General features: G+C 39.5%; 1 protein-coding gene across 4 annotated transcripts in view; it reads left to right on the top strand.

Annotated features, from left to right (window-relative positions):
* Positions 1–16,473, top strand: part of LOC138838870 (cell adhesion molecule-related/down-regulated by oncogenes-like) — an 81,907-nt gene that overhangs the window by 33,124 nt on the left and 32,310 nt on the right. For 3 of the 4 annotated variants that reach the window (XM_070038284.1, XM_070038283.1, XM_070038285.1), the window contains exons 2-8: positions 2,420–2,555; positions 3,940–4,212; positions 5,955–6,101; positions 7,164–7,307; positions 7,827–8,114; positions 8,614–8,883; positions 14,243–14,596. In XM_070038284.1, the coding sequence (XP_069894385.1) occupies positions 2,480–2,555; positions 3,940–4,212; positions 5,955–6,101; positions 7,164–7,307; positions 7,827–8,114; positions 8,614–8,883; positions 14,243–14,596 (1,552 nt within the window). In that variant the 5' untranslated portion in view covers positions 2,420–2,479. The remainder of the gene's footprint in view (positions 1–2,419; positions 2,556–3,939; positions 4,213–5,954; positions 6,102–7,163; positions 7,308–7,826; positions 8,115–8,613; positions 8,884–14,242; positions 14,597–16,473) is intronic. The other variant, XM_070038286.1, reaches the window with a different exon arrangement.

Genomic DNA, 16,473 nt, shown 5'->3' with positions numbered 1-16,473 from the left:
CAGTGGTAGAGTGCTTGCCTAGCATGCATGAAGCCCTGGGTTCGATTCCTCAGTACGACATAAACAGAAAAAAAGCATGAAGTAGTGTTGTGGCTCAAGTGTTAGAGCACTAGCCTTGAGCCAAAGAAGCTCAGAGGGAATGCCCAGGCCCTGAGTTCAAACCCCATGACAGGCAAAAAAAAAAAGAGTAACCCAAAAGGCCAGATTTGATAATAAAGAGCATTCCTGTGTGCTAGCTTTTAGGTAGCAGTAATGAACTGTGCACCTTTAAAAGACAGCTGTAAAACAGACCATGTGCAGGGTTAAAGATTACTCTGAAAATGGTTTCACTGTTTTTTTAACAAACAAATAACTGGAGAAAGATTTGGCACAGAGAAGATATAATCCACTTTGTCCTTGTTGTCTCCGGAAAGTGTCTCCTGTTAACAAGTTATGTGAATGTTTACTTGGCCTTGACTGCTTACTAGTGGTTCTTACCCTTGAACCAAGTGAGAATTCAAATAAACTAGAAGAGTTTTCACTCAGCTGGACCCTTCTGCTGATGAGTGGGTCATGCCACTATGGCCTTTCTCCTCTCCACTTTTTCAAGTAGATGAACAAGGAAAAATGGAAAGTCCATAGGCTGAATATCAATGACCTATATAAACTTGAACTTGCAACTCCTAAACATTGGAATACCTGGAATAGAAAGAAAATGGTTTGACTTACTAAATACTGTGTTTGACTTACTAAATACTAAATACCTTGCTTTGAATTACTACACAGTCTAAACTTTCTTTGCACAAATTACTATGCATGTAGAATTCTCCCTTTCAAAATGTCATTTATGTAGTATGCTCATCAGATTTGGTTATATTTCATAGTGATACGTTCCATAGCCATCCTGGCTGAGCAATGGTAGACTATGCAGATAAAATAACCAAACTTATTTAGCACGGTGCTTGATGTATGGAGGTACTTAATGTACTTTGGTTGGTTTTTAAAATTATATATATGAATAAATAAATGCAGGAATAAAAAGGATAGCTACAATATGCTAAGTTTAGATGAGTTGGATGGCATTCAACTTTTCAAAGTGCAATTGGGAATTACCTGTGGTAAGGTATTGCTTTCATTTTAAGAAACTTTTATTGGGTGTGGGCTGGGAAGGTGGCTCAGTGGTAGAGCGCTTGCTTTGCATGCCTGAGGCCCTGGGTTCGATTCCTCAACACCACATAAGCAAAAAGAAAAAAAGCCGGAAGTGGCACTATGGCTCAAGTGGTAGAGCGCTAGCCTTGAGCTGAAGAGCTGAGGGACAGCGCCCAGGCCCAGAGTTCAGGCCCCACCAACGGACCCCCCCCAAAAAAAAAGAAGAAGAAACTTTTATGGGATGCTTCCTCTCTTCTCATCATAAGAACTTACAGTATTGAATGGGATGTCATCAAGAGCACAGATAAGAAAGAAATTAATCATATTTGAAGATACATGGATATAATTTTACTAATTCTATTTATTTATCTTGTTTAGTGTCCATCTCTCCCACTAGAATATAAGGCATATACTTTTGTCTGTGCTGCTTTTATTTATTATTTATTTATTAATCTATGCAGTAAAAATAACAAATATTCAGGAAATACTTGTTGTATGACTAAATTATTTTGCTACACATCTGCTGATCTGACCCCTCTTTCCTGTCTGCCTTTATCTCTTTCCACTCTCTTCCTGCCTCAACTCCTTCTCACCATTGTGGGCCAAGTTTAATCACAACACAGGTCTGCACCTAATATTCTTTCTTTTTTTAAATTTTTTTTATTGTGAAAATACTGTACAGAGGGGTTACAGTTACATGAGCAAGGTGCTGAGTACATTTCTTATCAGGTATTGTTGCCTCCTCCTTTGTTTTTCCCCTACCATCCTGTTCCTCCCACTTCCTCAACTACACTTCTTCCCGCCCCCCCCCCCCCCGCTCCCCCCATGAGCCTGAGTTTCCCAACTGAATAAAAGGTTCTTGTGAAGTTTGGTGTATGAGAAACACTGCACTGGGTTCTGGTACTTTGTAAATGCTAGGTGTGATTTTGTTGGTCGTGTTGCTCTTTGGGGGATATAGAGAAGGAAGTTTTGTTGGGTTTAGATGCTGATGAGGTATGTAACTAGAAATGCACTACAGGCCTTTGAGTGTTTTCTTTTGGAATGATTATCTCTCTGAAGTAAAAGGTATTCTAGTACTTAGGAGCAGGAGGAAAGCTAACTCTAACTTAGTGGGAAAGCATGGATCATCACATGCCTATGATTTGACATACTGTATACAGAGCCATTAAAATAGAGGACAGCCATCTTGCTTACAACTCTGTAGTAGTTCAGAGTAAAGATTTCAATAACTTATATGATTTAGATTTTCTTTCTCTCTTTTTTTTTCTTCCCTTTCTACAATATATTCTAGTGAGCCAAGGCCTGGGTTTCCTCTGGACGTCTGTCCCACCTGCTTCTGGAATTGGGCGCTATGCATCCTGATCTTGGACCCTTACCAATACTGCTATATGTTACTCTTGCAATTCTGTGTTCTTCTGTCAGTTCAGGTAAGAGGAGAACCTGAATGGTGGGGGTATTGTATGAAGCCTCTCCTCATGTTTACCCTATATAAGACAAATTTTGACTTCAATATTTTGCTAACAATAGCAGTTTCTGATGGTGTTTGTAAGATTTGCTACATGATTTTTTAAATTAATTAAGGATCTTTTCTTAGTGCTTTGAGCCTTAGCAGGCCTTTCCATCCCTACATAATGTATATGGATATATGTGTGTATATAGTTTAGGAAAATTTATTGTTCATAAAATTATTTTATGGTAAAATAATGAAGTGAAAAAGTCTTATACTTTACTTACTTACATCAGTGATGAACCAAATCCTACTGGTAAACGAAGAGAGAAGTCCTATTATTATTACTATTTTTTGGGGGGGTTCCAATCGTGGGGCCTGAACTCTGGGCCTGGGCGCTGTCCCTCAGCTCTTCAGCTCAAGGCTAGCACTTTACCACTTGAGCCACAGTGCCACTTCTGGCTTTTTTCTTTTTGCTTATGTGGTGCTGAGGAATTGAACCCAGAGCCTCAGCCCAAGTCTTATTATTTTTGAAGTCAGCTTTGCCTTTTTCAGGGTTTTAGCTTCTGTGTGTGTGTGTGTGTGTGTGTGTGTGTGTGTGTGTGTGTGTGTGTGTGTGTGTGTGTGTGTGTATGTGTATTAGAACTTGAACTCAGGGCCTTGTGCTCTCACTAGGGTTTTTTACACGAGGCTGGTGAGTTATTACTTGAGACACAGCCACTTCTGGATTTTTTGCTGGTTAATTGGAGATAAGGGTCTCTCAGATTTGTCTTCCTGGGCTGGCTTCAAACCTTGATCCTCAGATTATAGCCTCCTGAATATGATTATAGGTGTGAGCCACTAGTACCCAGCTTAACTTTCATTTTTGTAATAAACTACTTCATCAAAAAAGCAGTTTGCTATTCCTCATTAATAAATTGGTATTATTTCTTGTCTAATCTACCTTTATTGATAAGTCCTAGACTAACATTTTCTTCAAAAAGATCAGCTTGCAAGAACTTGACATGAGGGCTGGGAAGTTGGCTCAGTGATAGGGTGCTTGCATGCATGAGGTCCTGGGTTTGATTCCTCAGCACCACATACACAGAAAAAAGCTGGAAGTGGCACTGCGGCTCAAGTGGTAGGGTGCCAGCCTTGGGCTGAAGAGCAGAGGGACAGCGCCCAGGCCCAGAGTTCAGCCCCCATGATCGCCGAAAAAAAAAAAAAAGAATTTTATATTAATTTTTGTAAATATCGAGAACTACCACATCTACCTCTATGAGATTGCCTTTGTTATCAAGATTCAGATGAGATATATTTAGTGTACTTTTCTTTCTCTCTCTTCTTCCCTCCTCTTCTGGTCACGGATTATTATTTCTTTATAGACCTGGCACCTTATTTCCTTTCTGAGCCACTCTCTGCTGTCCAGAAGCTTGGCAGACCTGTCGTACTACACTGTTCTGCTAAACCCGTGACTGCTCACATCTCATGGCTGCATAATGGGAGAAGAGTGGATAGAAACGTGGAATACATTAATATCCATCGGGGGACTTTGACCATTCTTTCTCTTAGCCCCTCCCTCTCGGGCTACTACCAGTGTATCGCCAACACTAGCGCGGGGGCAATTGTGAGCAGCCCTGCAACTGTGTCCACTGCAGGTGAGTTTAGTTTGGTCCTTCTCTGTGGGATTTTTTTTTTTTTGAATGACTGTGTTTGAATGACTATGTCCTTGCATGTTTGAACGGTGGGGAAAATGTAGTGTGAGAAAATAGGGTATGAGATGTGAAGAGAAATTTGAGTTCTTATTCTAGCCTCTCCTCTTTGAAAGCGAAATTTGAGTTCTTATTCTATCCTCTCCTCTTTGAAACCTCTGTATTCTAGCCCAATGTCTTCATCGATCACAAGAATATTTTTAAGTGACACAAATCAAGCTGTAAACCTTCTGTGCCTCACCTTTATAATAATACAATTTTTCAAAAATAGTTGGGAAAAGTAAGGAAGAGGGTAGGGAAGAATCAGAAGGTGGCAAAAGGGGTGAATTTTTCAAATAACACTCTGTGTGTGTGTGTGTGTGTGTGTGTGTGTGTGTGTGTGTGTGTGTGTGTGTAACAATGAAAGCTCTCCTATTAGGAATGTATATTATTTCCAAAATAAAAGAAAAAAAATCCCAAACAACAAGTTACACAAGATAGTTTTCTAATGTGAATTGTGGGCAATTTCTTTGTGAGTCTAAAATTCTCCATATCAATAATAACAAAAAAGGTTGCTGTCTTTTTTTGGACACTTGATTATTTCATGCAGTCATTTATCTTTCTTCCACATATAATTGTTTTATTTGCCTTGATTACTGAGTGATTTTAATTTATGTAATTGAAACCACGCTAAAGAAACAGGAAAGAAAATATAACTGACTGTAAAGAGAGGAATGCGGAGTATTAAACTTACAGAAAATCTGGAATGTGTGGCTTTTCTTAGGAAGTCTGAGCCATCTGCCTTTCAAATGGTGATGGTTTCCAGTAATGGAAAACGTCTTTGTAGGGGCACCCCTATTTACAGAACAAATCTGGATTCCCCAGGAGTAGTGAGTTTGTCATAACTGAGAAGAGTAAATGTTTTTGTAGAGCTGTGACCCATGCACAGTTCCAAGACACACACTGGAGGGCTGCATTCCTAGTGGCAGGCTGCTGAATTCCTAGGACATTGGAGATGAGAAAGAGCCCTTCTAGGCATGCTCTATCTGCAGTGACTTTAAAGGGAAAGGAATCAAGACTGAGTTAGTAGATGCAGATAACTCAGGTGACATTCTGCTTTGTTTTCTCATGCCCTAGGTTCATTTCCATAAGTTATTTTATTGTCTTATGGGTATTTACAAGGAGGAAAAGTGCATTTTGTTGAAGGCTTGTGTGGAAGAGGATTTATCTTGACAGAATGGGAATAATTATGCTTTATGGTTCTCCTGAGTGTTTTAGGAGCAGCTTTTTTTTTTTTTTTCAGTAGTCCCTTGAAAGCTGTGACTCCTAAAAGTAGGGTGCCATAACTTCACTGTTATTTCTCAGGCATGTACCTCTGCTCCAACTGCTGTCTCAATAAAAAGATCTCATTGAAGGGTGCAATAATTCACAGCTGTTATATCAGTACTTGTAATGGTGGGGGGAGTTAGACGGTGGGGTCATGGGGTCAAGACCAGCCTGGACTACAAAGAGAGGCTTTGTGTCAATAACCAAAAACGAAAGGAAACAAACAAACAAAAAAGAATGCTCCCTACAGGACTGGGGTTAATTAACTCCCCTAAAGGGCTATGCTGCAGATGTTTCTAAATTTTAAATTGCCTTTGGGAAAGAGAATTCAGTTTTGCATTCATTCATTCTCATTCATCTACCTATTTACTTACTTGTTTCAGTTCTTGGTGATTTTGATTCATCAGCAAAGCCTGCTATTAGAGCAGAAGAAAGAAGCACAGGTTTCATTGGCTGCCAGGTGCCAGAGAGTAACCCCAAAGCCGAGGTACGCTATAAGATCCGGGGAAAATGGCTGAAACATTCCACAGGTAAGTATTTTTGTGAAAAGCCAATAGCTCACCAGCAAAACCTGCTAATAGGCTCTATGCATACTATGGGACTTGCATACAGAACTACATAAAATATAGTGTCTGTACTCTCCAAAGTCAAGGGAGGAAACTAAAGCATGTGGTTATTTAGGTGATTATACTCCCAATACCCCAAGGACCTGCTCTCTCAATCATTTAGGCCCACATTCACATCTCCCTTCCTCGGAGAAGACTGCTTACAGGGCACCGTAGAAATAATACATCTTGTCACTTCTGTCTTTTTATTTAGCTTGGTTTCTCTTCATAGATATATCACACCTGATATATGTACTTTACCTTTTTTTTAGCCAGATGCCAGTGGTTCTTGCCTGTAATCCTAGCTGCTCAGGGGGCTGAGATATTAGGATCACAGTTCAAAGCCAGCCTGAGAAGGAAAGTCTATGAGACTCATGTCTCAAATTAACCAAAAATTAACTCCTATCTCCAAGAAACCCAAACTGGCAGAGTGGCCAGCCTTAAGCAAAAAAACTAAGGGACAGTAACCAGGCCATGAGCTCACCGGAGCTCACATGCATACACACATACTTTACCTTTATCTTTGCCACCCATAAGACCCTACTGGAATAAATGTTAACTATAAGCTTTTGTCTTCTTTCTGCATTGCTGTGTATATCCAAACCATGATTGGCAGTGTGTATTTATTGTGGGAAAAAACCCATGAATGAATAGACAATGAACAAATGCCAGATGACCGGTTCTATAGGTAGAATTTTGTCCAAGTGATAACTGAGGTTTAGACATTTTTCTTGTGCTTTCACAGTCATTGTCTGCTAAAATGTTTTAGATGGCTTTGATTTTGTTACAGTCATGATGCTTTAATGTCAGTTTTTCTTCTCTGCCTTGACTTTCCTTTCCCTCCAATTAGTGAAGTTTCCTTGATTGCTTATTTGCTGCTGGTCTTATGCACAAATCAGAAGTATAACCATGAGCTTTTGCTAGTTTTAGTTGTGTTATGGTCATCAGAAAAGGAGAGGCTTGATTGCCTGCTTGTACCTTCCCCAGGAAATTACATCATCCTTCCATCAGGAAATCTTCAGATTTTGAATGTCTCCTCAGAGGACCAGGGACCCTACAAGTGTGCTGCTTATAACCCTGTCACTCATGAATTAAAAGTTGAACCCATTGGCCAAAAGCTCCTTGTGAGTCGTAAGTATTTGGGAGAGCAGTGGTGACTAGCAGAAGAAAGTCCTCCAGTGGGACAGGGAGTTCACTTTTTTCTTTTCCAGATCCCATTGTTTTGTCATCAGAAAGCCTTACAAAAAAAGTAAATGCATCTAATCTAATATAATAACATATAAGTATAATATGCAATTATAATATAATGTTCTGTGTTATGGAATATTAATCATATTGGTGGTTGGATGTGAATTAGATATTACTAAAAAGCAAGACTGACTTTAGATCATGGCTGTTTAATTTGAAGGTACCAGTAGTCAGAGCACAATTATGGGGTGCTTTCTAATCTTATGGGAAACTCTACAGATCCAAAGAGCTAATTCAGAAGGAACCCGAAGGATCCACAAAATCTTTAAATTTTGAGCCTTAGCACAAGTGGTTTGGCTACCAAATAGAACTTCGTTATTTGAGAATGCTTACGGATCTGGAAAGGAAGAGACTGCAAGTGAATCCTCACTAATAATATCTGATATTTCTTTCCTTTTCCAGACCCTTCCTCAGACGGTTTCCAGATTCTTCACCCCGCCTTTCCGCAGACATTAGCTGTTCTTTCTCATAGCCCTGTAACTCTGGAGTGTGTGGTGAGCGGGGTCCCAGCTTCGCAAGTGTCCTGGCTGAAGGATGGGGAGAATGTTATGCTGGGAAGTAACTGGAGAAGGTTACATTCTCATCTTGCCACAGCTAGCATCGACCCAGCAGACTCTGGGAACTATTCCTGTGTGGTAGGCAACAAGTCTGGAGACAGAAAACATGTCACTTACATGGTTAATGTTCTCGGTAAGACGTTCCTTATTCAATATAAATATTTAAAAATCTGGCCATTTTCAGGTTCTAACTGATATTTAAAGGGTATTTGTGAATTGAAAATGAAACAAGGAGCAGGACTACACCAGTAGTCAGAATAAAGTTCCATTTTCGAATGTGACTTTATTATAAAACTAATCACTTGAAGTAAATATTAAGAGAAGCAGAGAATTGGAAACTGTGTATATGTAGTTGTATTCATGTGTACTGGGACAGCTAAGGAATAAGTAAATGAATTAATCTTAAAAAAAGGTCTTTGTAACTTTTAATAACATGGTTTATTCTATTAGTGAAAATTAAAATATATTTCTAATATTTTTCTTGGATGCGACAGCAGATAGAAGATTATACATAAAGAATCCAACTTGGCTTCAGCTACTTATTTATTGCTAGAGAAATTTCATATGCTTTGTGTGTAATTATAAGAGAGTGTCTTTAGGGATAGAGTTTAATGTGTGTGTTTTATTTTCAGAAAATGCTTCCATTTCTAAAGGACTACAGGACCAGAAGGTGTCTATGGGTGCCACGGTGCATTTCACCTGTGATGTTCATGGGAACCCAGCCCCCAACCGCACCTGGTTTCACAACGCACAGCCTGTTCACCCTTCCCCCCGGCACCTGAGTTCAGGAAATGGATTGACAATCACTAGAGTCAGCATGGAAGATTCTGGACTCTATCAGTGTGTAGCAGACAATGGCATTGGATTTATGCAATCTACTGGAAGACTTCAGATAGAAAAAGGTAGGCTTTTAGTCATGGAATCAGGGAAATTCTACTCTACACATAGGTTTTTGTAGTAGTTTCAAATGAAGTCATTTTTGCTAAACTAATCCTATCACCATACCAGAACTGGGTTCATGTCTCAAGTTCCTTTCCTTTCTAGTGGCAGATAGGCCTTTCCCTTAGGAAACCATCTTGCTTAATTGAGCTCGTGACAAGATTAGTTTTTAGACTGGAGTTGGATTTCAGCCAGAGCACTTACCCAGCATATGTGAGGCCTTGGGTTCTAGAACCTACCACCCCTCTCCCCCCAGTGAAAAGTTAACATAGAACTATTTTAGAAAAATGTATTTCAACAGATACCACATAGTTTTTAAAAGCATATATTTTACTCCTATTCCACAGCCAGTCAGGTGCCTTTTTTAGAACTTTTGTTGTTGTTGTTGTTAGTTTTTGTCCAAGGCCTGGACTTGAATTTGGTATCTGATGCTTTTGCTCACTGGCTGATGGTCTGCCACCAAATGAATTGGTTTTATGAGTTTCTTGAATATTTGTGTATATGCACATTTGAGCAGTCACTCATCACATGTATGTGCATATATTCATTTTTATAATAATGCCTTATTTTTTACATAAATGGTGGTAGAATCCATCCCTTAAGATCTTCACCTAGCATGTACTTTGGATATCTTCCCCTATGGCACATAAAAGAATGTTTTCTTTTTTTCTTTCTTTCTTTTTTTTTTTTGTCAGTCATGGGGCCTGGACTCTGGGCCTGGGCGCTGTCCCTCAGCTCTTCAGCTCAAGGCTAGCACTCTACTGCTTGAGCCATAGCACCACTTCCATCTTTTTCTGCTTATGGGGTACTGAGCAATCGAACCCAGGGCCTCATGCATGTAAGGCAAGCACTCTACCACTGAGCCACCTTCCCAGCCCCTGTTTTTTTCTTTTATGACAATAGTTCACAAGTGTAAATCACTAGTATCAGTCAGTGACAAAACACCTGAGATAGTCAATTTAGAAAAGTGGGAAGCCTTATTTTGGCTTATAGTTTCAGAGGTCACATGGCCCCATGCTTTGAACCACGTGACAGCACTTGGTGGGAGCATGTGGTAGAGGAGTTTTGTTCACCTCATGGTGGCTTGGAGGCAGAGAGAGACAGGAAGGGACCAGGGTTCCAGTGTCACCCCCAAGGACATGTCCCATCAGGATTCAACTTCCTCTAATAGGCCCTACCTCCCTTGAAAGGTCCCATCCCCCACCCAATGGCATAACAAGCCTTCCACACATGGGCCTTTAGGATAAATGCCAGATCCAAACTATAATATGGGCAAATTCTGAGAAAAAAAAACACAACTTGGTAAGGCTGACTTAAAATAAATAAAAAGCCTGACTGTTCATATCACTATGAAAGAAATTGAATTCGGAGTAAAAAAAAAACCTTCCCACAAAAAAACACCAGGCCACATGGTTTTCTGGAGATTATGGAAGTTGCAAGTAATAGAGTGTTCCAAATATTATCCAGCGCCTCCAGAGAAAAGAAGATGAATGTCTCCAGTCAGTATCATCTTGATGCCCAAATCACAAAAGGATAGTACAAGAAAGGAAAATCAGAGGCCTATCTTCTTTATGGACATAGGTTAAAAAAATCCATTAGTGAAATATGAATGAGCCTGAAATGTATAGGAAGATACATCTTTATCAGAAATTCCAGAAATTGTCAGAAAAGTTAATACATCATTCACCATATTAATTGAATGAAGGAGAAAAAAACCATGCTTATCTTACTAGAGATAGTAAAACTTGGAACATAATTGAGTATGCAAGTTAGACTCTCAGGAAACTTCTATTTCATAAAGGCCATTTAATACGAACTTATATGGAAGATGACTTTCAGTGGAGAAATGTACAATTCACATCCCTTAAAACTTCTAGCCATCATTGACCTGGAGATCATCACCAGCATAAAAATATAAAGAGAAATAAGAAATAACCCAAATCATTATTAATTTACAGCTGATAAGACTGCCATCCTAGAATATCCAAAGTTGGTCTGGCCATTATTATTATTATTATTATTATATATCTTATTATCAGATATAATAATGTTTATCAAAGGGTGAGATAAAGATCAAGAAGCATCAGTTGCCTTCTTAAATACCAACAATAAACAGAAAATATCACTTAACTATCACTTTTTATATTAGCAAGATTAACGCAGAATCATTTACATGGGAAGATATTTCCGTTTATGGTGAGGAAAGTTTGATTTTATACAGTGATCTAATCTTTTCAAAAAATATCTTTAAACTCAAGCTATTCTAATCAAAATCTCAGCAGAATATTTTGATAACTCCCCCCAAAAAAACTGATTCTAAATTTTATGTAGATAAATCAGATACTAGTCATAAATAAGACACTCTAAAAGCTGAAGTAAAAGAACATGAGAGATTTGAATTAAGCAGTTGAAAAAAGAAAATAGTAATTTCAAACATGTTCTATTGGTATAGGAACAAATAGACTCTTGGAGCAAGATAGAGATTGCCGAAGATATATTTACATGTAAGAACTTGACTGAGCTGGCATGGGAGATCGCCAGGGGGAGGATGTCAGTTCAAGTTTTGATGTGGGATAATTGGTTATCAAAATGAGGGAAAAGAAATTAAATCACTGTGTAAACAAAGATAAGTTCCCAGTGGTTTAGAGATTTTAAATAGATCAACACAAAAACAAAAACAAAATCAAGAAAATATTGGCGAATATGAGCTGTAGGTGGTAACACTTAAGTTTTTTTTCCTGGAAATACTAGGGTTGGAACTCAGGGCTTTAAGCTTTCCAGCTTAGTTGAGCCACACTTCTAGCCCTGTTTTTCATTTGTTATTTTAAGGGTAGAGTCTTGCTTCCCACCAGGGTGTGTGTCTGGACTCAGATCTGCCCACTTTAGGCTTCCTTTCAATGCTGGTATAACAGGCACATGCCATTGCATCCAGCTTCCATCTGTACAGATGGAGTCTTTTCTGCCTGGAATCACAATCCTACCAGCCTTACTCTCCCACATTAGTTTGGGATGACTGGTGTGAACTACTGTGTTGGGCAATGCTCGTGCAATCTTTTTTGCCTAGGTTGGCCTCGAAGCTGAACTCATCTCAGCTTTCCAAGTAACTAGAATGACTGGCATGGGCCACCTGCACTCAGCTAAGTAAAACTTTTTAACCAAACAAAGGCTAATTGAAACTATGACTGTATTGAAATGAAAACATCCTCCTTGTAAAAAAAAAGCTTCTAAAAATGAAAAGAGGAACAATAAATTAGGAGAATATACTGGTAACAGGCATAGCTAAACAGAATAGTGTCTGGTAGGTACAAAACACTGTGAAGTATCTTACAAAAGCAAAAAAAGTTAAATTATTCCCATAGAAAAATTGATTTCACTAAGAAGAGAAAATATGAACAGCACTTAAACATGTGAGAAGATGATCTACTTGATTTGTACTCAGGGAAATTCATGTTGTGACTAGTGAGACAGTATTTTACACGCATTCACTTAGCAAAAATTCAGAAGTCTGATAAGATCATATGTGGGTTGGCTTCATCCTACATGGGAAGTTCGTCTAGAAAAAGATCATGCTGGAGGAAATGCCTTTTGTGTTGATCAATATACCACTGTGTGCTCACTTGAAAATATCTCCAAAGAATATTTGCACCACAAGATTTGATGCCATTTTAATTTAGAAGCAAATCATGATTCATACAATGATTCATCAACTTTTCTTTAAAACAATTTTTTCTCCAAATGTTATAATCAGATTCCTTCAAAACTGACCATATTGAAGGAATATTATCTATTTGTATACCTTTTATGCCTTTTTTTTATGCCAAGGTCTGAGATCATGGCTTCCTCGCTTTGTATTTATAGCAATCAAAGTTGTATGGCTCAAGTGGTAGAATGATTACTTAGGATACAAAAGGCCCTGAGTTTAAATCCCAGTAGTGCCAGTAAATAATATGAGAAAACGTTTATAGTAGTCAAATATGTATCTACATTTATTGGAAAATTCTAGATTTTCTTTTCTTTTGGTGGGACTGGGATTTGAACTCAGCCTTATACTTGTTAGCAAGTACTCTACTGCTGAGCCACATCCGCAGCCTAGATTTTTTTTTAAATGTACGTTCTTTCTGAAGAATGGGAAATCTTCTGAAGGCCATGTCTAGTAGTTCACCATTACAATTTTTTTTTTCGGTAACTGGGGTTTGAACTCATTTTGCTCACCAGTAAGACTCTCTACCACTGAGCCAAGCCTACAACCCTTTTTTGCATTTTTTTTTTAATTTTTTTTTTTTTTTTGTCGTCATGGGGCTTGAACTCTGGGCCTGGGCGCTGTCCCACAGCTCTTCAGCTCAAGGTGAGTGCTCTACCACTTGAGCTACAGTGCCACTTCCGATTTTCTGGTGGTTTACTGGAGATAGGAGTCTCACGGTCTCTCCTGCCTGGGCTGGCTTTGAACCGCGATCCTCAGATCTCAGCCTCCTGAGTAGCTAGGATTACAGGCGTGAGCCACCAGCGCCCGGCTAAAAAATTTTTTAAAAAGCCAGGCGCTGGTGGCTCACGCCTGTAATCCTAGCTACTCAGGAGGCTGAGATCTGAGGATCGCGGTTCAAAGCCAGCCCGGGCAGGGGAGACCGTGAGACTCCTATCTCCAATAAACCACCAGAAAACCGGAAGTGGCGCTGTAGCTCAAGTGGTAGAGCGCTCGCCTTGAGCTGAAGAGCTGAGGGACAGTGCCCAGGCCCAGAGTTCAAGCCCCACAACCGACAAAAAAAAAAAAAAAAAAAAAAAAAAATTTTATATTGTTATTATAGAAGTGATGTACTGAAGGTTACAGTTATGTAAGTCTGGTAGTGAGTACTTGTCTTGTTGGACAATGTGCCCCCTTCCCTTTCTCTCTCCCAGTTGCATTGGTTACTTTTGAGATAGGGTCTTACTTCCTACTCAGGTGTGCCCAGGGACCTTGAGCCACCTATTCTCGACTTCCTGTAATATCTGCGATGACAGGTATATACACCATACCTGCCATATTTCTCCTTAAGATGAAGTCTCATGGACTTTTCTTCCCAAGCTGGCCTGGAACTGTGATCTTCCTGTTCTTAGCCTTCCAAGTAACTGGGATTACAAGCATGAGCCACCAAAGTGCAGATTTGAAATTTTCTATTTTTCATTGATGAATTTACTTGGTGAAGACCACCAAGGGAACTAATAGGAAGGGAGATATCTTTGTTCTAATAATTATTATCACATTTCTATACTAGTATGAAATTGCTTTGCAATGTAGATACCACAATGTTCCTAACTGTTGGTGTATGGATTCTTTTTTTTTAATAGACAGTGGATTCAAGCCAGTTATAATCACAGGGCCAGCAAGTGCAAAGGTGGTAGATGGAGACCTTGTTACTTTTTCCTGCAATGCCACTGGAGTGCCAGTTCCAGTCATACGTTGGTATGGCAGTCGGGGATTGATAACCAGCCATCCGTCTCAAGTCCTTAGGTCTAAAACTCGAAAGTCCCACTTACTAAGACCTGGAGGTCTTGACCTGGAGCCTGTCTACTTCATCATGTCCCGAGCTGGCTCAAGTTCCCTCTCTATTCAGGCGGTTACTCAGGAGCATGCTGGGAAATACATCTGTGAAGCCACAAATAAGCATGGCACCACACAGTCAGAAGCCTTTCTCACCATTGGTGAGTTGCACCAGTATTTTTTTTCCCTCAATGGAATAATGACCTTTAATACTCAGGGGAAAAGATGATTTGAAATAGTTATTTGCTTTTATTTTGTTATTATTTTGTGCAGTCCGAAGGCTTGAACTCAGGTCCTGAGCTCTAACCTTGATCTTTTTGGCCCAAGGCTAATGTTCTATTACTTGAGCTACAATCCATTTCTTACTTTTTCTGATTAATGGGAGATAAGAGTCTCACAGACTTTCCTGCCTTGGCTGGCTTCCTTCTGTGATCCTCAGAACTAAGTATCCTGAGTAGTTAGGATTACAGGCATGAGCCACCAGTGCTTGTCTGAAATAGTTATTTTAATCTGTGCAGCAATCTCTAATTAAATGTATCCTTCCCTGTGACTAGGTAATACAGAACTGCACTTTGGGGTATTTTGCCGTACATAAGTCATGGATCTTGGTCTCTATTGCTGACAGGTTTATTAAGGTTGTGTCTGTCCAATAGAAAGCTCTGATTTGGGAACTAGCTCAAAATACAACCCAACTGTTGTTGGGGTGAATGCTTTTATTTCTCAAAGCTATTAAAGTATTATTTATTAGAACTTATATTATTACCTAATTTGGTTTTTGTTTTGGTTTGGTTTTTTTGGTTGGTCATGGAGCTTAAAGTTGGCCTGGGTGCAGTCCCTTAGCTCTTCAGCTCAAGGCGAGTGCTCTACCACTTGAGCCACAGCGCCACTTCCAGTTTTCTAGTGGTTTATTGGAGATAAGAGTCTCAGGGACTTTCCTGCCCAGGCTGGCTTTGAACCGCATCCTCAGATCTCAGCCTCCTGAGTAGCTAGGATTACAGGCATGAGCCTCCTGTGCCCAGCTTCTTAATTGGTTTAGATTAGAAAATCTTTAGGTCTTTAAGATTCTCCTCTGTTTCTGGATTTTGTCTTGATAAATACCACTTTTATGCCCAGTAACCCTATCAGCTACATTCTACTTACATGTTCCTGTGTTAACTTCTACATGCTCTATGGCAAGTGCTAAGATCCAGATGAATTTGCTAAAGCATAAAGCAGTATATAGCAACACATTGTCCTGCACTCAGGAGTTCTTTGCCTTATTAAATTCTAGCCTAGTGATGGTTACTTATTTATTGTGAAAGAGAGAGTGAGCAAGGTCCCAGAGAAAGGTGACTTCTTCCTTCTCTGTTTTCCTTTCCAGAATCCTTGAGTTTTTGAGGTCCCAGATGTACAAATATTTGTGGAATGAGTTGTTGTCTGTTCAGAAGCATAATGGGAGTTGATCTGGGTTTCTTAAGTAGTGTGAGGTACCAATATGAACCGTCACAGTTTCACCAATTCAAAAGCCTAGGATTCTGTCCATTTCAGTGTTGTTTTGTAGATAAGTTGAAATGAAACATAAGAAGCTACTTTTGAAAGTTCAACTTAACAGTGCTTCGACTTCTCCATTTGTGACATGAAACAATGGTGGGAAAGTGATACTCATACCATGTCATGAATTTTGATCTTTCCCTGGGCTAATGAGAAGAGCTTGCGATACTGGGCAGGGGCTGTGACCCCCAGCTCCCAGACAGCCATTGTACCAGAAGGGGCAGTGTACTGTGTGGCTACGTGACAATGCTCAGTAGTTTAGGATTAGTAGATGCATTCTCAACAACATTTTCAATTTATGATGCATTTATTGGGATGTAACATCACCATAAATTGAGGAGTACATGTGTTGGTAAAACCTTTAGAATGGTATCTGGTTATCTTGTGAGGACTCAGATTGGAAGAGTAGCAATTAATTGATTCTCTTTTTTTTTAAAAAAAGTTGTCATTGAGGGGCTGGGAAGGTGACTTAGTGGTAGAGCGCTTGCCTTGCATGCCTGAGGTCCTG

This window comes from Dipodomys merriami, unplaced genomic scaffold, assembly GCF_024711535.1.
Source record: "Dipodomys merriami isolate MVZ:Mamm:240054 unplaced genomic scaffold, mDipMer1.0.p SCAF_29, whole genome shotgun sequence".
NCBI classification, from domain to species: domain Eukaryota; kingdom Metazoa; phylum Chordata; class Mammalia; order Rodentia; family Heteromyidae; genus Dipodomys; species Dipodomys merriami.
This window is presented reverse-complemented; position numbering and strand designations above follow the sequence as displayed.